This window comes from Pteropus alecto, unplaced genomic scaffold, assembly GCF_000325575.1.
Source record: "Pteropus alecto unplaced genomic scaffold, ASM32557v1 scaffold44, whole genome shotgun sequence".
Classification (NCBI taxonomy): Eukaryota; Metazoa; Chordata; class Mammalia; order Chiroptera; family Pteropodidae; genus Pteropus; species Pteropus alecto.
In genome coordinates, this window is record NW_006436812.1 from 8,100,698 (window position 1) to 8,124,132 (window position 23,435).

The window sequence follows — 23,435 nt, forward strand, 5'->3', positions numbered from 1 at the left end:
CTCAACCCCTGGGGCTGGAAGAAAGGGAGGGTGTATAAAGGCAACTCAGGCCCCAAGACCTCAAACATCGGGATAAAAACTTGCTCAAAGAAGTTGAACCTGCGACCAGGGGGAGGAGCACTTTGCCACCAGGGGCCACCCCCATTTCTGCAAGCCTAACTGTTCCCTCTGTGGTAACAGCACCCTAATTTTCTTTGGGAAACCACTCCCCCAACTTTTCTTAGCACACTGGTTCAAACAGGGTAGGGCTTGTAATCTAGACCTGGCCAATGAGAGTAGTGCTAAGTTCCCCAGCCTCAGTGACTGATTCAATGGTGGGCGTGTGACCCACGTTCATCTAATCAGATACTATCCAGGACTAATACTCGGGGATCCAGGGTGCCGAAGTTTCTAAATGGGAAGATAAATGTGCGAAGCTTTCTCTTGCTTGAGAATGAAGTTAACACAGAGGAAAGTCGAGCTAAGAAAAGGATGATCGAATTCCTGTGACTGTGGGCATTTTGGATCCAGCTATACCCGAAGCTCGCCCTGGGACTCTCCATTTTGAGAGCCAATACAGTCCCATTTGGGGGCTTACACTTTTACAATGAGCTTCTGTCACCTGCAACCAAGAGTTCTGTCTAGCACATGGCTTTGTGGTGAGGCTTCTTGCAGGCTTGGCAGAGTAAGTGCTGCCTTAAAAGGGGAGGCTGAAGGTAGGAAAGGGGGAATCAGTGAGAATGTTGCTGACCTACCCCAGGTTGTGACCAGACTCACCCTCAGGGCCCAGTGCCAGTCCCCAGCCATGTCCTTCACTTTGGAACCTGCAATGTAACCCAGACCACTGGGGAAAAGGGGTGGGAAGAGAGAGGGGACAGCCAGTCAGTCATGCCTCACACTCGGCAATTCTGCCTCCCCACCAAGCCGGCCCAAGGCCCACTCACCTGCCCACCGGGATGGCAAAGTAGAACACGCTGAGCATCCGACTCCGCTGGTCTGCCACGAAGAGGTCGGCGATGAGAGTAGGTGCGATGGTGGAGTAACTGGCCTCCCCGACCCCCACCAGGCCCCGGGTCAGGAGGAGCAGCCAGAATCGCTAGGAAACGAGACAGGGAGGAGGTGGCAGCCCGCCCGACAGCCAGCTTCCCAGTCTACCTCACCAGTCAGCTCTGGAGAGGCAGCAGGGATAGCGGGAGAGGCCCCAGTTTTAAAATCAGACAGACCTGAGCTTGAATCCTGGCTCCACTACTTACTAGCTGTGACTTTGGAAAAGGAACTTAACCTCTCTGAGCCTCAGTTTCCTCATCTGAAAAAGGGGGATAATAACAACTTGTTCACATAACTATTGTGAGGATTGGATAATAAAAGGTCTATTTCATTAAGCCCAGTAAGTGTAAAATAAATCTTAATTTCTATCTTGCCCACCCACCTGAGACACCCCAATAGTGAATAATGATCTTAAAGTGGGGGTTTGTCTACCAAAGACACCTGAATGCATAGTGCCTGGGGCTGAGGACAGAGTTCTAGGGCAAAGAGTGAGAACACACAGGGGATTTCAAAGGAGCAAAGCAGCAACAGCCAGGGAGGTAGAAGGAAAACCAAAAGAATGGCATCACAGAAGTGAGAAGAGCATTTCCGGAAGGAAGAAGTGGGTCAATGGAGCCAGAGGCTCCCAGGAGATCTAGCGAGAAGAGGACTAGGAAGCAGGAGCTACATTTAGCAACAGAGAGGTCACTGTTGACTTTGGCAATGGAGTGGTGGGGGCAGGTCAGCCAGCAGTGCTCAAGGGGTGAGTGGGAGAGGAAGTGCAGACAGAGAGCTTCTCCCTGGCTGCTCCTTCACCCAGACTGGAGCTTGGTCAAAGGGGCCTTTCAGGAAGTCTGACTAGGAAGGGGAAGAGGGAGGAGATAGTCCAGGTAAGGCCTTTTCCATGGTAGAGAAAGAAACATGAGTGTTTGGGTATTGAGTGGAAGGAGTCAATGGTCAGGAGGAGTGGGGATGATGGATGGAAAGTTATGAAAGAAAACGGGAAAGGATGGGGCGGGCAGATTAACTCAGGCAAACGGTGGTGTAGGATGGCGTGGACCAAGGAAACTACCGAAGTTCCCCAGGCCCAGTCTGCGATGACTCCGAAGAGCAGCAGCAAAGATCGATGGGGGAGAGGGGTGGGAGGAGCAGGAGTCATTGTGGGGCCTCACCTCTCTGGGGATGAAGGATGACCCCAGTGTCACCAGAGACCAGAAGGCAATGCCCCCGCACATGAGATACTTCCGATTGTACCTGTCACCCAGGTAGCCAAACACTGGTGCCAACACCATGTAACTGGAAATGAACACTGGGGGGAAGCAGAGAGTCACAGTCCAGCCCCAGTACCCCTACCTCGTCCCCCACTCCAGCTCAGGGAGGGCAAGGGGAGGCAGGAATAACTCCCAACCCTGAAACTATCCGAGCTTTCTGCCAGGTGGAGTCCAATCCCACCTTCGACGTCTTTCGAACCTTCCATTGTAAAATGGATGGCCCAGCTGACTCGTTACTTCCTCCCATAGAGCCAAGAACAAAATCCGAATGCCGCATCATGGCCCACAGTGCACCGTCTGCTCCAATCCCTCCCTACCTCTCCAATTTCATGCTCATCCTTTCTTTTCTCTGTACCCCAATAGCCCAAATGCCAAGCTCAACGCCATCTTCGGGTTTTTGGCATCAGCGATTTGATCCTTTCTATCTGGAAGGTTCTCTCCTCACCTTTAAGCTTCACAGAGCTTAGCTCCTTTAGGTTCCAGCCCAGATACCTTTCCAACCACCACACATCCAGTCTCTATCATAATTACTATTTTCTTTTACGTAGCACTTATTCCTATGGAAAATTATCTCACTATCAATTTAGATTTTTGTGGACTGTTGCCCCCTTTTGCACAGTAGAATGTCGGCCCCATGAAGATAAGGACCTTGGCTATACAGGCCATGACTGTGTTTCCAAGACTTAATACATGGCCTAACATAAAATAGATGCTCATTAAACACGTGTTGAATGAAAAAGTGAACGGGGCTGCCAAGGATGACCTGCTTCTTCTCTAACTCAACAATTCTATTTAGAGTTTTGCAGACCTTAACCTATAAACTCATTCTCATTTCTCTAGACTTAGCCTTAAATATCTCCAGTTTCTTATTGGCCTGGACTGGAACAAAGAACACTGCAAGACCTGGATTCAAACTCCTACCTCTAACTCGTTGTGTGACTCTGGGCAAGTCTTAACTCTTCTCCAAGCCTCAGTTTCTTTATGGAAATGTTGATAATACCATCTACTTCCTCTATAAAATATGAATAACATCTATTCCTCAGCCAATGGAAGGATTAGAAGACAATGGGCATAAAAGGTCTTGGCCAAGTTCAGTGGATATTATCACCACTTCCTCGAGGGTCTGGCACATAGTAGGTGCTCCGATTCATTCAAGAAATGAATGAAAGAGAGAAGGAAGGAAAAGAGGATTTGGGCCTGTTTTTCTTCGCCTCTCCCTCAAATCCCAAAGTTCCATACAAGTAAAACTCACATCTCCCCATACCAGATACCCTCTCCTGCCATTATTTATTGGGTGCCTGCCATGTTCTTAACACTATAACACACTTCACAGGCATTATCTCCTTTAATCCTCATCATCCCATGAGGTGATCTAGGTTATTACTAGTTCCATCTCACCAACGTGGAAAATGAGGCTTAGAGAGGTGGAGGGCCTTGCCTACCATCACACCGTGAGTAAGTGGAAACCTGGTCTGTTTTAACCTTTACACTAAACTGACTCCCTCTTTATATAAGGTGTCCTAACTAAACAGAACAACTCCAGAGCAGACTCAGGGCCATCTCTCCCTCTAACTCTGGCCACTATACCTTCATCAGTGAGGCCCCAGGCGCACCAGCATGTGGCCCCTACCGAGGCAGAAAAGGACGAAGAGGTGCTGTGTGCCCAGGAGGGGCCTCCACTCACCCGTCTGGATGAGGCCGGAGCTACTGTCTCCGATGTCGAAGAACTGCTCGATGTCCGGAAGGACGCCTGGGAAGACAGGATGGGCTCGGAGAAGCAGCCCCACCTTTGGGACCCCTTTCCCTTCCCCTCGTCTAACTTCCTCCCAGAAACCAGTACCAGCCACGGTGAAGCGGTCCATGTAGTTGAGGAGGTTGATGTAGCACAGCACGGCCACTATGAGAGCCGAACGGCCCGCAGACAAGCCCGTGATGCGCTGCAGCCTCTCTCGGTCTGGGACCTCGGGATTCTCGGACTTCGGGTTCCCCATGTACCCCGGTAATCCCGGGGTACCGGGCACCGGCCCGTCGCCCGTGTCATCCGCCTGGCTGAGGAAGGGCGCGGTGTCGGACCCGGACATGGTCCCGGGGGGCCGCGCCCGCCCGCACTCTGATCCCACCGACGATCCTACCTGCGAGGGGAGGAGGCTGGAGAAAGGAGGATGGAGAGAACCCAGGCGACGGAGGTGCGCGCACAGACGGGTGGGAGCTTGCCCCGAAACACAGAGCACGGCTGGGGTGGAACCCGAGCCCTGTCATGCCTCCCCGTGTCAGCAGACACACCGCGCGGAAGGGACAAGTGGAATCAGGGTGATGGCGGGGACAGGAGTGGGTTGAGGAGAGCCCGATCCTTCCTCCCCCCTTCCAGGTGGAGGCCACCCCTCACCCGGGTATGAGCCCACTACACTCTGTCGCTCAGCCCAGACGCTGCACCACGGCCGCCGCCATGATGTCTAAGAGCTGGTCATGTGACGATGGAGCTGGAGTGACGAATGCCACCGAGTGCAAGCCCTTGACACGTGACACACCTCGGGACTATGGAAGCCTAGGCCTTCGGCCGCGCATGCCCCTTCCGCTTCTCCGCAGGCTCCTGCACCACGTGACTGCCGCCCGGTCGCCAGGGTAACCAAGGAGCGGTCCAAGACCCGGATGCTCCCAGTGCCTCCAAGTGCCTCAGCTGCTGCGCCACTATGGCAACCGGTGGCCGCGTCCCCATCGAGACCGCCAGGGGAACAGGCGGAGTCGCCCAACCCTCTGAATCTCGGCCTCCTTATCTGCAACACCCTCTTAGCAGACTTCTTCCCGAACGAGATAATGGAATCTTAAAAAGTCCTGGAAATAGTAAATATCTCTAGAAAAGCCAACGAACAATTCTCGCTCTAAGTGATTATCCTCTTTCTCAATGTCTAATTTGGGCTTCATACACGTTAAGTGTTGAATGAATGAATGTTGAGCAGCGACCCCCGGCTCTGGCCTCTCGCTCGGCCCCCTTCCTATCGTTCAGATGTCCCAACCCTGCTGCCTGAAAACTCTTGAGGTTTCCCTGTAGACACTGAAGAAAGCGTCCTCAGAACCCCACCCGCCTCGCCTCGAGCTGGTTTTCCTCACGTCCCTCCCGGGCACTAGCCCTTGCGCCCCCTCTGGTGGTCTCACCAGGGGATACTTCATGTTTCAGAAGACCCTAAGCCTGGTCTTCACTGAGAGTTTAAGGGAAAGAAAAAAAAAAGGAACCTCATTGTAGTCACTGAATTTCCTCAACGAAATATTGAGCACCTACTATATGCCTGGCATTGTGTCAGGCAAAAGCAGATTTAGTCCCTACCCCATGGAGCTTATCTGGAGGAGACATATCCATACACATGTAAAACTGCACCTATGAAATGCAAAGACAAACCACAGATTGGAAGAAAACATTTGCGAAGAATGTATCTGACAAAAGACATACATCCAGATGTGTAAAGAACTCTTAATAAAACAAAACCACAATTTTTAAATGGGCAAAAGATTTGAACAGACGTTTCACAGAAGATATATGAATGGCCAACAAGTATGACACCATTGGTCATTATAGAAAATGCAAATTAAGAAAATGCAAACCACAATAAGATACTAAAATAGCTCTTAAAAAATTGATAATACCAAGTATTATAAATTATATGAAGCAACTAGAACCTTCATACAGTGATTATGGGAGTGCAAACAGTACAGCTACTTTGAAAAGTTTGGCAGTTTAAGAATTAAACATTCACTTCCCATATGACCCATCAACTCCACTCCTAGGTATCTATCAATGAGAAATGAAAACGTGTCCAAACAAAAACCTATATGTGAATGTTCATAGAACGCTATTCATAATAGCCAAAAAAAAAAAGAGAGAAATAAACAACGCCACATGTTTATCCACAGGTGAATAATATAGCCCTATAATGGAATACTACTCAATGATACACACAACATGGATAAATCTCGAAAACATGCTAAATGACACAAAAGACTGCATACTTTATTATCCCATTTATATGAAAAGCTAATGAAAAAATGGAAAATCTAGAAAAGGCAAAATTAAAGTGACAGAAAGCAAATTAGTGGTTGCCTGGGGTCGGAGAGAAAGAGGGGCAAACAGGCCCTGGTAAACTTCTGCAGGGCTGTGTACATTTCCTAACACTCATTGAACTGTAGACTTAAAATGAGTGGCTGTTTAGGCATGTAAATTAAACTCCAATAAGTCAAAAAAAAAAAAAAAAAGCCAGTAGTCCAAACACAATACCACCAGACATTAATGAAAATAAAACTTTCTAGTTATAAAAGCAAATATTTTGATGCTAATGGGTTTTGCCAAAAGGGAAGAACATTTGGCTCTTCTCTGAGTATATGTGCTTTTTAAAATTTGATGAATCTCTTGATTAGAATTCCTTTAAGGTCAGATAAATAAATATGTCTGTGCAGGTCTGTTGGTTTAAACTGGAGCTCAACTTTTACTTTCTTTGGAAATTGTGGTTTGTGAAATATACGTACATATGGAAATTCTTGAGGGAAAAAGTTCACTTATAGTTTTCCTGCAGACCCAGAAGTGAATCTGGTGGAGAAACGAGCTCAGTCCAAATAACCTACTTGAGACAGAACTCCAGTGGAAAAGGAAAAAATGAACGGCTCTTTCTCAGAGATGGTTGACATTCAAGGATGTTTGCAAAAATCTCTCAGGAGGATAGGGAATGCCTGAACCCTGGCGCAGAGGGCCTCGTGCAGGGACATGATGTTGGAGAACTACAGGAACCTATTCTCACTGGGTGAAGGCAACTTCCCTCCAGATGTGGGAAGCCTTTCTGTTGGATTTGCAATCAAGGAATCATCATCAAGAGAGGACATTAATAAAGGCGAATGATCCATCTAGTGATATTGGAAAGAAATAATAGCTGTGCATCAAGGATTTTGTCCTCAAGAAAGTCTTGGAAAATATGCATGAGTTTGAGAATGAGAGGGGGATATGATGAAAGAAATTATAAGAAGTGCCTTTGACCCACAACAGAAATCTCACTCATAGAAAAGATCAACGATATACTAAATCCTCAATTTTCCTAGAAAAAAAAGTCTGCTTACGACAAATGCCACAGAAGAGAAGCCTGGTATATGGGGACCTGATGACAGGGGGCATTTGACCTGGTCAGGGAGGTTGAGAGCCTCTCAGGAAATGGCCCTTGAGCTCAGATGTGGGGGAGGGACAATCATTGACTTCCCAGGAGGGAAAGGAGAGCAGTCTAGGCCATGGAAAGCATGTGCAAGGACCCTGCCACAGAAGGAAGCACAACGAACACAAGAATCTGAGAGAAGGGCAGGGTGAAGGGCAGTGAGAGAGGGAGGCTGGCCAGGGAGCAGGCAGGGGCTGAGCGAGATCCATGTTAAGGATCTCCTTTATTTTAAAATTAGATTTGCATTTGAGATCACTCTGGCTGCAGTGCACATGGACTGGGGGCGGACAAAGGGGCAGCAGATGGCTGCCTCTCGGATGGCTGTAGGCAGTGGTGGCTTGCACCAGGATAGGATGGAGGAAGAGAAGTGAACTGCTTTGAGAGTCGTGTGGGGCAGTTAAATTGTCTTGGTAATGGAGTAGATATGGGGTGAAAGAAGTGTCAGGGTGAAATTCAGATTCCTGGCTTATGCAATGAGATGGATGGTAGTGGGATTCTTTGAGATGAGGAGCTTATTTATTCACTCAACATTTGTTAGGTAACTACTGGATCAGACACTGAACTAGGATCTTTGATAAAAACAAGGTTTAGAACAGTCACGCATCACTTAAGCACAGGGATACATGCTGAGAAATGGGTCGTTAGGTGATTTCTTTGTTGTGGGAACATCACAGAGTACACTTACACAAACCTAGATGGTCTAGCCAGCTACACGCCTAGGCTCTGTGGTGTAGCACGGTGCTCCTAGGTGACAAACATGTACAGCATGTTACTGTACTGAATGCTAATGGGCAACTATAACACAATGGTATTTGTGTATCTAAACACAGAAAAGGTACAATAAGTATGAAAGATATGCATAGGACACTTACCATGAATGGAGCTTGCGGGACTGGAAGTTGCTCTGGGTGAGTGGTGAGGGAATGCGAAGGCCTAAGACATCACTGTGCACTACTGCAGACTTTATAAACACTGCACGCTTAGGCTACATTAAATTTATTTTTAAAATCTTTTCTTCAATAACAAATTAACCTTAGCTTACTATAACTTTAACTTTATAGACTTTAATTTTTTTGACTTTTTTTGTAATAACACTTAGCTTAAAACACATTGCACAGCTCTACAAAAATATTTTCTTTCTTTATATCCTTATTCTATTGACGGTGGAGAGCTCGACAAGGTGGGAGTCCAGAGGAACCCCAACCTGGAGCTCCAGTGACCAGGGTCTTGTCTTATGCCACGAGGAAGAATTCAAGGACACGACAAGCAGCAAACAGGAAAGCACAAGTTTTATTATAGTGAAAGTACACACTTTAGAGAAAAGTGCCGGCAAACTCTAAGAGGGAGTCTGCCTCAGCGGTCTGAAGGGACTTTTGTTTTCTGAGAGGTGGGGGTGTCCCAAGGCTATCCATCCTGCCTCCTGGCCTTGGCTTGTTTATCACACCTGAGTCTCAGTTTACCACAGCTGAGTCTCCTGCTTGGAAAGGCAACAGGGAGAGGGCTGAATAAAGAACAAGGGAGAAATTCCTGAGCGCAGGGAGAGGGCTGAGTAAGGAACTAAGGAAAAATTCCAGAGCTGTATCCTGGAGGGGAGAGGGAACTATCTTGCCTCATTATAAGCTTTTTTCCATTTTTAAATCTTATTTTTTACTTTTTAAACTTTGTTAAAAACTACAACACAAACACACACATTCACCTAAGCCTACACAGGGTCAGAATCATCAGCACTGCTGTCTTCCATCTGTACATTTCATCCCATGGGAAGGTTTTCAGGGGCAATAACAGGCATGGAACCTTCATCTCCTACAATGCCCTCTCTGCAATACTTCCTGAAGGACCTGCCTGAGGCTCTTACTGGGGAGCTGCACTAGGTTCAGAAAGCGCTGACTTTGGCTTTACCTGGACTACATCACTAGGCCACAGAATATTTTCAGCTCCGTTATAATCTCATGGGCCACTATCGTATATGCAGTCTGTCCTTGACCATGACATCGTTATGCAGAGCATGACAGTTTGGACCTTACAGGCTAGTAGGGGATAAAGACATAGACCAGTGAGTGTAAGACTATACTGAGCTAGACCCCTGTTCTGGGCTGAAGTGGGACAAGAGGATGTGCCTTGATGAAGGAAGGGAATGGCTGGGTTGGGGAAATGGGAAGCTATAGAAAAAAGGCCAAATAGTATCCTGCTACTCAGTATGGTCAGCAGTATCGCAACATGGGAGCTCATTAGAAACGCAGCACCTCAGGTCCCATCCCACAATTGCTGGTCCACATCTGCAAGCTCCCCAGCTGATTTGTGTGCACATCAAGTGAGACATGCTGGCCTCATTAAGAATTATGATTATGAGTCATGTGTCAGGCTACCTGGTTTTACATCTGGCTCTGCATTCATTCAGTGGCTATGTGATCTGTGGCAGGTTAATCAATCTTTCTAAGCTTCTGTTTCTCTTCTATAAATTTGAAGTATTGTAGTCTCCCCTTGAAATCTCCCCAGAAGATGCCTGAAACTGGATGGCACCGAACCCTATATGTTGTCTTTCCTATACATACTATAAAGCTTAATTTATAAATTAGGAAGAGATTCACAAATAAGAAAAATAGGACAATTATAACAATATAGTCATGCACCACATGCCTTTTGATTGCATCATTTTCTTTTGTGGCTGATTTAATCTCATGTTGTTTTGTAGTGACAAGCTGTATAGGCTGTAGCCTAGGAGCAGTATGCTGGACCACACAGCCTAGGTGTGTAGTTGGCTAGACCCACTAGGTTTGCTTAAGTACACCCTCTGATGTTCCCATGAAGACAAAATCACCTAACTATGAATTCCTCAGAATGTTTTCCTGTCATTAGACGGCATGTGACTGTACTATAATAAAAATTGTGTGAATGTGGTATCTCTCTCAAAACGTTTTATTGTACTGTACTCATCCTTCTTGTGATGTGAGATACAATGTCTTAGTGATGAGATAAAGTGATAAGATAAACAGCACACAATTAAAAATTTGTGAATTGTTTATTTCTGGAATTTTCCAATTAATATATTCAGACCGTGGTTGGCTGCGGGTAACTGAAACTGCAGAAAGCGAAACTGCGGATAAGGGGGTATGACTGTAATAACAAAAACTACCACATAGGATTGCTGAGGATGAATGAGATTATGAAAAGTGCCAAGCTTGGTATGTGGCACTGAGAAAGGGCTCACTATGGTTTTGAAGGTTTCTAATCAGGAGTTTTAGAAAGATCACCTCACAAGTGATCAATCTCTTTGATCAAAAAGATGAATAATCTGTCTCATCACAGAAGAAATGCAAATTCTTTTACAATAAGCAGTCTTTCCCATATCACCCCTAGATTGCTGAGGAAGATAAGAGGGAACTGGAACCCTCTAGCACTTGCTAGTAGGTCCTGGCACTTTGCTCAGCGATCTGGCAGTACTCAAAAACTGGGTAGGTGCATATTCAATGACCAGTGATTCCATCCCTGGATATACATTTGAGATGGGTTCCCAATGAGGATCACTACAATAGTGCTTGCAATACCAACATCCTGGGGCTAGAACTGGGTTTGGTTACAAGGGACAGAAATCCTCGAATAGCAGTGATTTAAAACAAGACAGAAGTTCCCCTTTTCTATGAAAGCCCGGAGGTCTGCAGCATCGGACTGTTAAGAGGCCACATGGAGGTTAATGCTCAGACTCTCTCTCCCTGTCCTTTGCGTGGCTTCCATCCCCAAGGTCACTTCACGTCAGCAAGGCTGTTCCATTTGCAATCAGCAGCAGGAAGAAAGCAAAGGAAAGGGGCACACACTGTCCACTTATGGTCACATCCTGGAAGTTGTACCCCTCCTCCCCATATACCCCATAAGCCTGAACTGGCACTTGGCCACACCTGGCTAGGAAGTAGTCTTTATTCTGAAGTTTCTGTGCTTTGCTAAGAAACAGGAGTTCTGTTACCCTGAAAGGAAGAAGAATGGATGTGAGGGGACAACTAATGGTCTTAGTTACAGCAGCTGTAGTAGGAGTCCCATGAGGGCCACAAAGACAGAAATCTTCAAGTACATGCAAGCTAAACGTAGTCTCATTTACTCTGTTGATACTGAATACAAAATTTTAATGTGTTCGACCTTATTAATAGACATAAAAGATTGAAAAAAATGAGAGCTATACCATATCATGTATTATTTAAATGTTATAAAGGTTTATTTCTGTTGTTTTTCCCACATCGTAAGTTCAAAGGAATGCCACATTCCAACAAAAAAAGTGTTTATGATACACTTTTGCCAAAATTACACCCCATATAGTGGGAAATTAATGGCTCTATTAGTAGACAGTGCTAGCTCATTATATGGTGAAAATAAAACTTGGATTTCATATATGAATGTGAATTTCAAATAGTTTGAAAGTAGTAGTGAATATTTAGCAGCCAGTATAGCCTATTATCAGCCAGTGAGAACAAATGTCTGACCATCCAGAGCAGATGCCAGCCATTGCAGGTACCAGCATGCACTAGCTGGACTTCAGCCCTATTTAGTGGCCTAAATGTGAAAGGAAAAGCAAATTAGCTAACAAAAGAAAATATAAAATATCTTAAACATTTTTAAATAAGAAATCAAAAAAGAATAAATGATATGATAAAATAGTTAATTCACTTACATTATAATTAAAATTTTCTGTTCATTCCTTTAACCCATATAAATTTGTACTGTTTGACTTACGTGTGCCCAGTTCCCCCAAATGAGCAAAATAAAAATTTTAACATGTAAAAAAAAAAATTCTGTTCAGTAAAGGACACCCTTGGATAAACAAACTCCAGTGCCATTCTGAGCTTTTTGTAACTGCCCAGGAATATGTGAGTAACTCTGGAGAATAAATAGAGACAGGAAGCCCCTATAAGAAATTGAGCAAAGATAAATTAGCGGTTCGCAGAAAAGAAAAACCAGAAAGGCTGACAGATATGTGAAGAAATTCCCCAAATTCCTAGTGATCGGATGAATGTACATTAAAACACAGTGACACTTTATGCCTATCAGACTGGCAAAAATTAGAAATTGGGCAATAAAAATGATGGTGAGGATTAAGAGCAATGGGAAGCTTCCAGTAAAAGGGTCAGTGACCATCTAAAGAAAAATTTGGTAGAACCATAGAGAAATTAAACAGTCTAACCTGTAATCTCATCCTGGACACCTATGCCAGAGAACTTTACACACGATCATGGAAGGGGACACATAACAGGATGTTCACTGTGGCCCTGTCTACATGCCAAGGGGCTGGAAACACCTAGGGGTCCACCACTTAGCAAATGCATAAGTAACATGCAGCTGACATCCCAGAGCAATTCAAAGCAACAAAGCAGATATAAAACAAGCAACACATATTGAGTGAAAAAAGCAGCAGCACATCTATAGCATAACATCACATATTTAAAAAAAGGTATTCATACATACAATGCTGCATTTTACAAGGATGCATTCATAGTCAAAGACATGCAATTAGCACCCTAGAATGAATGCTTATGGGAGAAGATGGTGTGAAAAAAGGGGGGAAAGCTATAAAAACCAGAGAAGTCTTTTATTGACTAAAATCTTAGATCCAAAAAGGCTCAATGTTTTCAATTATGCCTTAAATAATGTGTATGTATCAGGAAGGGGGCTATAAAGGATCCTGGGGTGAGTTAGACATCCAAGGCTGAGAACCCGCTGTATCTTTCAAAAAAGTAACCCACTGTCTGTGTTTAAGTTCATGTATGTGTGAGCTTGATCATTTATTTTCCTGCAAGCCAAGGAACCACACCTGTGTATGTGCCTCAAGCAAACTACACCACCTATCCCCAAATGACACGAAGGTCACTGCTGGTCCTAGATGTGGAGTAAATCCCAGGCCTGGAATCCCATACTCAACCCTAATTCATTTCAACTCCCTGTTTAAATATAAGCAGTGTCATAAAATAGACATTTTGGTGAACAAAAGGGTGATGGTGGAAGTGAAAGGGTATGAGTGAGAAGTATCCCAGGAGATTGCAAAACTCAGCACACCATATGAATGGAGCCACAGTCTACCTAGGGCAGCAGTGGCGACCACAAAACTAACCAGGTAACTAACGATTTGAAACCAGGGTCAACAGGAGAAGAGGTCAAATATCATACCTTAATTTTTGCTTCGGCTTAAAAATAAGTTCTACCTCAGCTTCAGCTAGCCCTTATGGGGCCAAAAGGGGGCAGTCATTCTCCCCAAGTCCAGGCTGGGCCTCCAAACAGGGAGTGGGTTTTCAACCCCAGACCTCAATGAGGTCCCCAGATTCCATGCCCAGATCAGCAGGCAGCTCCTTGCCTGATAGCTTTGTCCCATCAAAGAAGAAGGAGAGATTGTGGCCCGAGAGTCCCATGGCCTCCTCGTAGCGGGACATGAGGGTCTTGAGAGGACAATCCTGGATAGGCAAGAAAAAATGGATATAAGAATTTGAAAAGAGAGATTAGCGAGAACTTGTAGGGACAGACAAAGGACCTGGGACAGGGAAGACAAGGGGACAAGTAAAGGCAGTGCCCATGGAGGAGAAGGCAAATGGACAAAGAAGCAAGCACAGTGGGTTCCTCTCTAGGGAACCAGGCCACAGAGCCCAAGGCTTAGGCTCTGGGTCAGGCAGGTTCTCCAAGACCCAGGCCCCACACCTACCAGTGGAGGCGTATATTGCAATGACGAGGAGAGCCCAGACTCTGGAATGAGAATGACCCAAGTGGAGACCAGGCTCAGCCACTTAACTGGATGTGTGACCTTAGGCAAGTGTTATGGGTTGAACAATGTCTCCCCCCCCAAAAAAAAGGTATCTTGTGGTCCTAACCCCTGATAAACATGAATGTGACCTTATGTGGAAGTAGGGCTTTGCGAATGCAATTAGTTAATACAAGGTCATACTGGATTAGGGTGGCACTAATGACTGGTGTCCTTGTAAGAGAAAATGGAGACACGCAGGGAGAAAGCCATGTGACAAAAGAGGCAGAGGTTGGAGTAATGCAGCTACAAGACAAGGCTTGACAGCCATCACCACCAGAAGCTAGAAGGAAGGATTCTATCCAGTCTCAGAGGGAGCACGACCCTGCTGACGCCCTGATTACAGACTTCTAACTTCCAGAACTGTAAGAGAACACATTTCTGTAGGTTTGAGCCACCCAGTTTGTGTTACTTCATTACAGCGGCCCTAGGACACTATGAAGTTATCCCACCTCTCTAGACCTCGGTCTCCTCATCTGTTAAATGAGAGTAACGATGGTGCTTTCTCATATAAGATTGTTGTGAAATTCAGTAATATCCGAAATGTGAAGTAAGTATCCTTAGAACAGGGACTGCCACTTAACAAGTGTGGCTTTAATTGTTATTTTGGTGGGGTTTAGTGGTTACTGTCCAAGGGTCCTTTCCATTTTAACCGGAAGGAGTTAGGAGACTAGAGCAGAGGTTTCCAGAAGAGGGGAGGGACACTGAATGGGTTTTTCCACTATCTAGGACTATCCAGGAACTCGAGACTAGGGAAGGCAGTGTCTCCAGAGAATCAGGGCTAGGAGGAATTCATCTTCAATTAAATGACAAGAAAGACAGCAGAGAAAAGGGTGAGATGCGTGGAGAGCCATCTTTCCTACTCACTCGAGACAGTGAGACTTCCAGCGTCTGGTGTTTCTCCTTGCCCTGTACCCGCAGCTGGAGCAGATGGGATGTCTCTGTGGCCTCTGGAGAACTTGCTAGCACCACACAGTCTGTAGGAGGCAGGATCAGGAATCCAGGCCTAAGCAGCGGCTGGAAGCAGGGCCCTACATGGGACTTTCCCCTTATCCCCTCCCTGTGGCAAAAGTCTCCTCAAGGATCCACCTCCCTGCCTTCCTCTCACCAATGATGTCAGCCACTCCAAGCTTTAAGGTTCTGGGAGTGGCGGTAGGGGACAGCTCTGTCTCTCCAAAGAGCAAGAGGATCCTGCTTGGGGACACCCCGAGATGAGCAGCCATGTGGTCCACCACACTCTGTAGGGGCTCCGACTGGGGAGGAAGACAAGAAGCAAAGGAGGTCTTCCTGCCTTGATGTGCTCCATCCCACCCAACCTCCCTTCCACCCCAACACAAGCTTCTGGCCTTTGCTACTCACTGAGCTACTCAGCTGTCACATTTCATCACATTTGCCTAACAAAGTATAGAATAAAATCATGTTGATAAAGGGTTCAGGCAAGCAACATAAAGAAATGAAGCGACCATGGATTAGGAGGAAAAAAAAGGAGTGGTGGGGACTGCAGCAAAGTGGACCTCACACGCTGCATCTAAACAGGCGAGCTGTTTTGAGCGGGAAGAGCACCAGCTGACTGGTACCAGGTGGGAATACAGCCAATGGGACTACAACTTCCTATTTAAGAGAAGCCAGACATCTGGACCTTTGTATGAACTCATCCAAGGCAAAGGTTGACAATAAACTCACATGTTTTAAAAGCACTCTACAGGGCCAAAAAAGAAGGTGCACTGTTGATAGGTCCATGGGCTGTCAGTTTGCAACCTCTGGCTTAGTTGCCTGCTCGATGCATGGTTATGGCTCAATAAATGGTCATTTCTGTTATCATTCTTGTTTTTGAATGGAGTCATCCCTACCAAAATAGTAATCTTCACCAGGAAGCTGGGGGAGTGCAGAATGACTGAGTGACATCTGTGTGTCGAATGCAGAAAGAGTATTATGCATATTAAGAGCATTAAATAAGAGGGAAGCACAGGATCAAAGGGAAGGAAAGAGGGAGGGGGCAGCACCCTGGGGAGGGGGTCAGCAAGCAAAGCTTCTTAGGATGCTTAAGTGGAGCCTGAAAGAATGGTGAGAAATTTGCCAGAAAGTGAGGGGAGACTGAGAAAAAGATAATCTGGACAGCGGGAACAGGGAGTGCAAAGGCATGGAGGCCTGAATGAGTGCTGGGCAGATCCAGAGGGCAGGATGGGCAACAGAAGACAGAGTCAGATCATGGGGGTATAGCTCAGGGATAGAGCATTTGACTGCAGAAGACAGAGTCCTTTCTCCCAGACGTCAGTCTCTCCACAGGTATCTTCTGGGACCCTTCTCTCACAGGCCCTTCAGGCACTTACCATTCTGATGGGCAATCTGACCAGGTCAGCACGGCACCGGATTTTGAGCGGAAAGAGTCGGGGGCTCTCTGGGAGAATGGGCCCCTCCACAAGGACCACCTCATCATCTTGGCTCAGATGGTCCTGTCCCTGGTGCTGCTTGGGACTCAGGCAGGAACGGAGATCCTGGAGGCGCTTGTTCACCTCCCTTGGGTGCAGAAAGGACTTTGGGTCAGCTAGGGTGAGCCACCCTCCATACTGCCCCTCTCCATCCCAGCCAGAGCCTCCTACCCTCGGCACCTTAACTTCTGGAGTGCCCGAGTATGTTTTCTGCTTTTTGTCCTTGGCAGAGGTGGGGGCAAAGGAGAGGTATCCAGATCCCTGAAGAAAGAAGAAAGGGACAAGATGGAGGAAGAGGAGACAGCCCAGCCCACATCCCTCCTCATGATCTATGGACCCCTGGGAACAGAGGAGAAGTTGGAGAATCAAGAAGGAACACTTTCCAGTAACATCTACCTTACTGGAAAACAAAGGGAAGAAAATGCCTTTTCAAGTAAGTTACTTCCTAGGTGAGTGTCTGCCAACATCTAACAGACACCAAGCATTTACCATATGTCAGGTGTTAACTCTTGATCTATTCAAAAATTCTGACACAGGTACCACTATCATCCCCATTTTACAGAAGACGAAAGCGAAGCATACAGACAACAGTTAAGAGGCAGCTAGCCAGATGTGAACCACAAGGGCAGTCTGGCAGTCTCCAGAGCCACATTATTACCATGTCACCCTGTATTACTACCATCTCACTCCACTCCCATCCTGCAGGGTCCGCTGTCATCCTTTCGTGTGGGCCACCTCTTCTCCCAAGAGCTTCACTACTCACCTAAGCCTCAAGACTCCTTTCACCCCTTCTTATCCTTTCACGAACCACTCAAGGGTCCTGCCTGCCTCAGACTACTCCTCCAATTCCTTTTCTGCCCCTAGGGCTTCCGTGCCCCGGCCTTACTCACAGAGACATCTGCTTTTCTTTTTCTTCTTCTTCATCTTTACTCCTCAGCTTTTTCTTCCAGGGAGAATCTGGACATGGGGATTCCTCAGTGTGGGGACTGCTAGAATCTGCCACATCCCCCTCTGGGGACAGAGGAGAAGACAGTGGAAAGGGTTAACCAAGAGAAGGCAGCAGGAGGCCGAGGAGACACAAGTCACAGGGTACAGAAGGTCCTCAGAAAGGAGGAGATTGCTGTGGGGCACCCCAGACACACATCATGATACTGGGAAAGTGCTCAAGGTGCAAGAGTCAAAAAGGAAATGCCTAACTCAGAGAAAAGCATGAGCTGGAATCTGAGAGATTGGCGCAGGAGTGTCTGAGCCTCGTGCTAAGGTATGAGACAGTGTGGCAAGTGTGGACAATTGGAAAGTGGCCCACTCCAACCTTTTTGATCACATGTACCCACAAATATAAAATACCAGTCTACAGCCATGCTACCCTGAACAAGCCCGATCCCATCTGATCTCGGAAGCTAAGCAGGGTCGGGCCTGGTTAGTGCTTGGATGGGAGACCACCTAAGAAGACCAGGTGCTGTAGGCTTCAAAAATTAAAAAAAATAAGGGATTGTAAGCTGACAAGGTCCTTGCAATCTGTGAGGTCAACCAAGGGTTGCTTCACCTAAAAAATTAAAAAAATAAAATAAGATAAATAAAAACTAAAGTATTTAAAATATTTATAAAATATTAAATATACAACTCAGAAAATACATATTTACTTAATACTATTAATACTATGATTATAACACTATTAGTAATATTATGTACTATTATACGTGTACATACTATTACATATATTATAAACCAAGCATTAAAACAGATGTTGTCAAAGTATAATTTTTAAAAAAATGTTTCTATATTTTCTTCCTGTCCTCAATTTGGTGGGTATAGAGAGACTACGTGAGTCAAGCTTTGGGATAGGGAGGAATGAGGTAAAGCGATAAGTAGTATAGACCTTCTAACCCCATGTTTCTCAAATTTCATCCAAGAGTGTCATTATCACATTTCACTAAATCTCTGCATTATTTGTTTAATATCTTTCTTTAAATAATTTATTTTAACTTAAATTCCTTATAAAAGGAAACTAGTTATTTCTTTCCTTTTTATTGAGGTATAATTGACATATAACATATTAGTTTCAGGTGTACAACATAATGATTTGATATTTGTATACATTGTAAAATGATGAGAAACCGGGTATTATTCTAGAATATAGACACTCTTTTCTATTTACTTGCCACCAATAAAAGATCATTGTTAACCATAAAAATAAATACTATGAAAACAAAACAATGACGATAAATCCTGGGTCAGTGGTTCTCAATCAGAGGCAATTTTGCCTCCTAGGGGACATGTGGCAATATCTGGAGAATACTTTGGTTGTTACAAGTGGGGGAAGGGTTTAGGCTGTGATACTGGCATCTAGTGCATAAGGGTCAGGATGCTGCTAAACAGTGCACAGAACAGCCCACAACAAAGAATTATCCAGTCCAAATGTCGATAGTGCTGAGGTTGAGAAACTTTGTCCTGGCTAAATACGGCAACTGCCAGTGGCCCGAGCTTCTGCATTTCTAACAAGCTTCCAGCAAATGCGTAACACTTCTGGGCCCATATTTTGAGAGGCAAGGACAGAGGTATACTTTATATAGTATTTCCACATGCCTTGTACTATCCTAAACTATACATGTAGCCCAAAAGAGGGCTATATTCTCTTTTAATTAATTCTCACTAAAATCCTTTGACATAGGTCCACAATTATATCCATTTTCCTGATAAGGAAATTGAAGCTTTGAGAAATTAACTTGTCCAAGGTCACAGAGGCCAGTTGGTCCTTAAATCAGCTCTTCGTCACCCTATCATACTCCCTCATGGTACAGAAGTCTTGGTCCAAGGTCTGCATTTATCTACTAGGTCACTTCCTTATTAGACTCGATTCCTAGTCATTGCCCTTGGGTGCGTTGCAAAAATCACATCACTGAGGGAGGACAAAGGCTGGGCAGCCCTGATAAGACTCAAAGGACACACTGGTAGTTGCAGAGTGTACCCAAGGAACTTGTTGCAGACGTAACAAGATGTTACAGATTTTCAACACCTCCTCCTCCACTGTCCCCAGGATTACAGAATCAGAATCTCCAGGGATGGTACCCTGAAATCTGTATATTAGCACACGCATGTCTATTCGAGTTGGGGGAAGGGTGGTTTGACCACACTTCCTGTGCCTTCTGATTAATAAACAGGCTCCTTTTAGGACTGGACCTTTTTTCTGGCTAAGACTCAAGAGTCACCTCTCATGCCTTTCCCTTAACTTCAGGCAACAACTAAGTACAGGGATGTAAACTCCCTCAGAGAGACTAGTGTTGGGCAGCTCTTCCCTGAGGCCCTCCCTTACCTTCCTCAGCCCCTGGGGGACAGAGTTTCAGGAGGGGCAGGTGATCTGGGATGAGGTGGAGGCTGCTCTTCACCTGCAAATACAAAAGTGCATCAGCCCCGAGTCCTCCTTCCACTGAAAAGGAAAACGGGATGCTTCTTCCCTCACACCTAGGACTCCTCCAGCTTCCAAATTCTCCCTAAGGATGTAGACACCACAGCCTTCTCCAGGGACTCAGGAGACCAGCTTCCTCAAGATCCAAAACTGTAGTGCCCTTACTCCTACACTCCCTTTGCTTAAGGCATGCAGGTTTAGTTCTTTTTTTACTAGGTTGCTAGCCATCCCACTATCTTAGAATCTTAGGGAATCCCAGCCCCCTAGCTCACCCTACCACCTGGAGACACAAGCCTCCTGGAACCCCCACTCCTCTCTGAACTTCTATAAACTCCAGCCCCAATACCCTACCTAGCTTCCTGGATCCTTAGCCATGAGCCTCAACCTCAAAACCCAACATGACCCAAATCCCAGTCCAATCCTTCCATCCCCTCACTGAACTCTCAGGGATGCCAGCTCCGTAGCCTCTCTATGCCCCCTGCGAGAATCCCAAACTCCCAACACACTTCGAACCCCCTCATTCCATCAGTCTGCAGAAACCTCAAGAATCCTGCATCTCTCTGCCTCCAAGGCCCTAGCTCCTACTTCCATTTAGACCCCCAAGACCAACCCCAGAACCCTACCCTCAGCACTCCATAAACCCAGCCCTTCCACGCCAGCCCTCCCGGGAACCAGGCTACACCTTCCCGGAGTACACTGGAACCACCGGCGCCTCCCCCGGATCCAGCAGCAGCCGCCGCCGCCGCCTGACCAGGACCGGAGCGGCTCCAGCCTGCCGCGCGTCCTCCCCTTCGCTGTCACTGTCGCTGTCGTCCTGGGGCGCGGCTGGCACGGGGGTCTCCGGGAGCGGGACTTCTACCGGGTCCACAGCGCCGCGCGCCGTTGCGACCTCCAGAATATCCTCATCATTGTCGCTGACCAAGTCCACAATTACCGAGTCCAGGGAGCTCCGGGCTGGGGACCGCTGGGCGCGAGGACGCCGGCCTCGCCCGCCCCGGGCCCCCCGAGCCCCCCGAGCCCCTCGGCCGACACCGCCGCCTCGGGCCCTCCGACCCCGTTTCCTCACAGGTTCCGACATGGCACACACCCGACCGCTAGTCGCCCGCCTCTAGTCGACTCGCCCGGCCCACTCCCGCGACTTCCGCCCTTCATTGGGCGAACCGCCTGCTAGTCAACACTTCTACCCGCCCATACCCCATGGATCCGCCTCCCTGAGTTTTCACTGGCCGTTTCTCCCGCCCATCACACACCCACCACTGAGACCAAGGCGCCAAAGATTCCAACGAGCCTCCGCGCAATCAGCGTAGGTTTTAATTCGGCCGGGCTCACCCATTGGCCGGGCTGCCGCGCTTCCAGCCCAGCTTTCCCTCAGCCCCGCCCACAGGAGAGATCCGTTTTCCCGGTTATTGGAGCATTCTGGGAATTGTAGTCCTCAAACTCTCTGACTACAGGGATGAGGAAAACGAACTGGGGATTGTTTTTTAAAATCGACGAATTAGGCTTCAGACTTCACGGATATCTCTATTATTGTTTCCTCCAACCGCGTTCTGAGCTAATTCCACGCCACGCCACCTACTCTCGCAAACGCCCCTCTCGTGCATAATCCACACAGTACGCACCCTGTACCAACAATTTAATACCACTCAAGTCTACGAATTGCCTCCAACAGCATACAAAGCCTCCCTCATACCAGACGTCCCGAAAGACATCTTTCACAAATGTCAAAACAGCATACACCCACACAACGCCCTCCCATTACATACACCTGGAAAAACATACAAATGAAAAATAAGAGTTTTAATTCTCCCTGTTGAAAATAAGGGACATGACTTTACCCCACTCTTTTTCTTTCAGAATTTCTCGGGCCTTTTCAAATGTATGTATATCTTTATAATAGCTAAATAAGCATCTTGCCAGTCGCATAACTCAGGAACTCCAGGACTGGGAGCCAGCCACCTTTTTGAAATGCAAACATCAAGGGAGATAGCTCCCCATCCCCCAGTTCCTGGAGGAGAATAACTTCCTAACTTTGGTGGAGTCCTTGCTGCAATTCACAAAACTACCTCCTGACATGAGAGGTTTGTTTCTCTCCCTCTCCCTCCAAGGTGGGAAGCTGAGAAGCTCTGGAGTGTGGTTTCCTCCTGGGTAGAAACCTGCGAATGGTCTTGGTGCCCTCTGGTCCCTGGCACACAGTAGGCCCTTAATAAATACCAAATAATAATAATAATAATAGTTAATGTTTGACTGCTTACTATGCCACTGTCATGTGCATTATATCCCATTTAAGATTCATTTGGGTAGCTTTAATGATTATCCTTATTTTACAGACCAGGAAACTACAGCAGAGAAAGCTTGAGTCAAGCAGCTAGCAAGGGAATTCAAACTCAGTCCGATTCCAGAACACTGGGCTGCAGTGGGCGTACCTCTGTTCCTCAGCTTCCCCAGAGACTTCCCTGGGGTGGCAGAGCCCTCAGGAGTGTCTCCATCCTTTGCACACCTGAATCTCAGGACTTTCCACAGACGTTCATTCACTCTTCCTTCCCTATTTATTTCCTGAGCTCCTGATCTTTGCCATGCTCTGGCTGGTTACCAGAGGCACAAAGAAGACCCAGACATGGATTCATCCTCAAGAAGGCAGGGTGTTTTCACCAGGGGTCACATGCTCATATGCTTAAGGAACAAGCAGGAAACCTATACAAATGAAGCAGACTGGATGAAAGGTAATAGGAAATGGCGGAGATTATGGCAATAGGAAGAGCTTATTTTAGCTTTACGGTAAGGTAAGGGTGTGAATGCTAAGCTCGACCTGGGATTTTAATTTTTTAATTTTTAATTTTTTGCCATGAGGACTGCGTTCAAGATAGAAGCCCAAGGAAATGCTAGAAGTTCATATCTCACCACCCACACTCCAAACACACGTTATACGAAAATATAACAAGGAATACTGCTTTCTTGCTTTCTTTCTTTTTAAAGATAGTTGAGCTCAAAAGCAAGACAGAATCTTCCCCATGCAAAAAATAAAGAAGGAAATCAAATCCACAACAGTGGGAGAGGGCTGTAGTCAAGCAGGCCATGGGGGGATGCTAAGATCCCTAGGATTGGAGTTTTACACCTATGTGGGAACAGAAGTCAAGGCGGAGGCCATGGGAACAGCAGAGAGCTGAAACTGGGTGCACTGCACAAAACTAGGAGCTAAGAAAGGGCTGCCTCTTCTGGACACAGAAGACAGAGAAAAAATCCATCCACAGGCCCTGGGCTACAGCATAGAAGCAAGGCACTCAACAGGCAGTGGATGGAAAAAGTCGTAGCAGGAAATCAGAATCCCAAGGACAGTCTATGGCCATACCACCCTGAATGGCAGGATCTTGT

General features: G+C 46.5%; 2 protein-coding genes and 1 non-coding gene across 6 annotated transcripts in view; 1 reads left to right on the plus strand and 2 right to left on the minus strand.

Annotated features, from left to right (window-relative positions):
• Window positions 1-4,818, minus strand: part of SPNS1 (sphingolipid transporter 1 (putative)) — a 7,815-nt gene extending 2,997 nt beyond the window's left edge. Inside the window, exons 1-6 of one of the 2 annotated variants that reach the window (XM_025048430.1) lie at window positions 4,663-4,818; window positions 4,117-4,408; window positions 3,961-4,026; window positions 2,178-2,314; window positions 924-1,075; window positions 753-823 (exon numbers count right to left, since the gene is read on the minus strand). In XM_025048430.1, coding sequence (XP_024904198.1) covers window positions 753-823; window positions 924-1,075; window positions 2,178-2,314; window positions 3,961-4,026; window positions 4,117-4,357 — 667 coding nt within the window. In that variant the 5' untranslated portion in view covers window positions 4,358-4,408; window positions 4,663-4,818. Of the gene's footprint in view, window positions 1-752; window positions 824-923; window positions 1,076-2,177; window positions 2,315-3,960; window positions 4,027-4,116 lie in introns of both variants that reach the window. The other variant, XM_025048431.1, reaches the window with a different exon arrangement.
• A 6,824-nt stretch (window positions 4,819-11,642) lies between these two features.
• On the minus strand, window positions 11,643-21,183 carry NFATC2IP (nuclear factor of activated T cells 2 interacting protein). 3 transcript variants are annotated; one of them, XM_025048389.1, is made up of 8 exons: window positions 21,001-21,183; window positions 19,974-20,046; window positions 17,551-17,671; window positions 16,832-16,921; window positions 16,562-16,748; window positions 15,340-15,484; window positions 15,099-15,208; window positions 11,643-13,890 (listed from the first exon to the last, which is right to left on the minus strand). In XM_025048389.1, the coding sequence occupies exons 1-8, from the start codon at window positions 21,142-21,144 to the stop codon at window positions 13,732-13,734; spliced, it is 1,029 nt and encodes a 342-aa protein (XP_024904157.1). In that variant the 5' UTR covers window positions 21,145-21,183; the 3' UTR covers window positions 11,643-13,731. The 3 variants fall into 3 exon arrangements, with proteins under 3 accessions (XP_024904157.1, XP_015446701.1, XP_006914115.1); XM_015591215.2 differs by having other exon boundaries at window positions 20,749-21,183; XM_006914053.3 differs by having other exon boundaries at window positions 16,841-16,921; window positions 20,749-21,182.
• LOC112481681 lies at window positions 18,010-18,128 on the plus strand. Its single transcript, XR_003046995.1, has one exon. It is a non-coding gene; the product is annotated as a 5S ribosomal RNA (ribosomal RNA).
• Window positions 21,184-23,435: the final 2,252 nt, after the last annotated feature.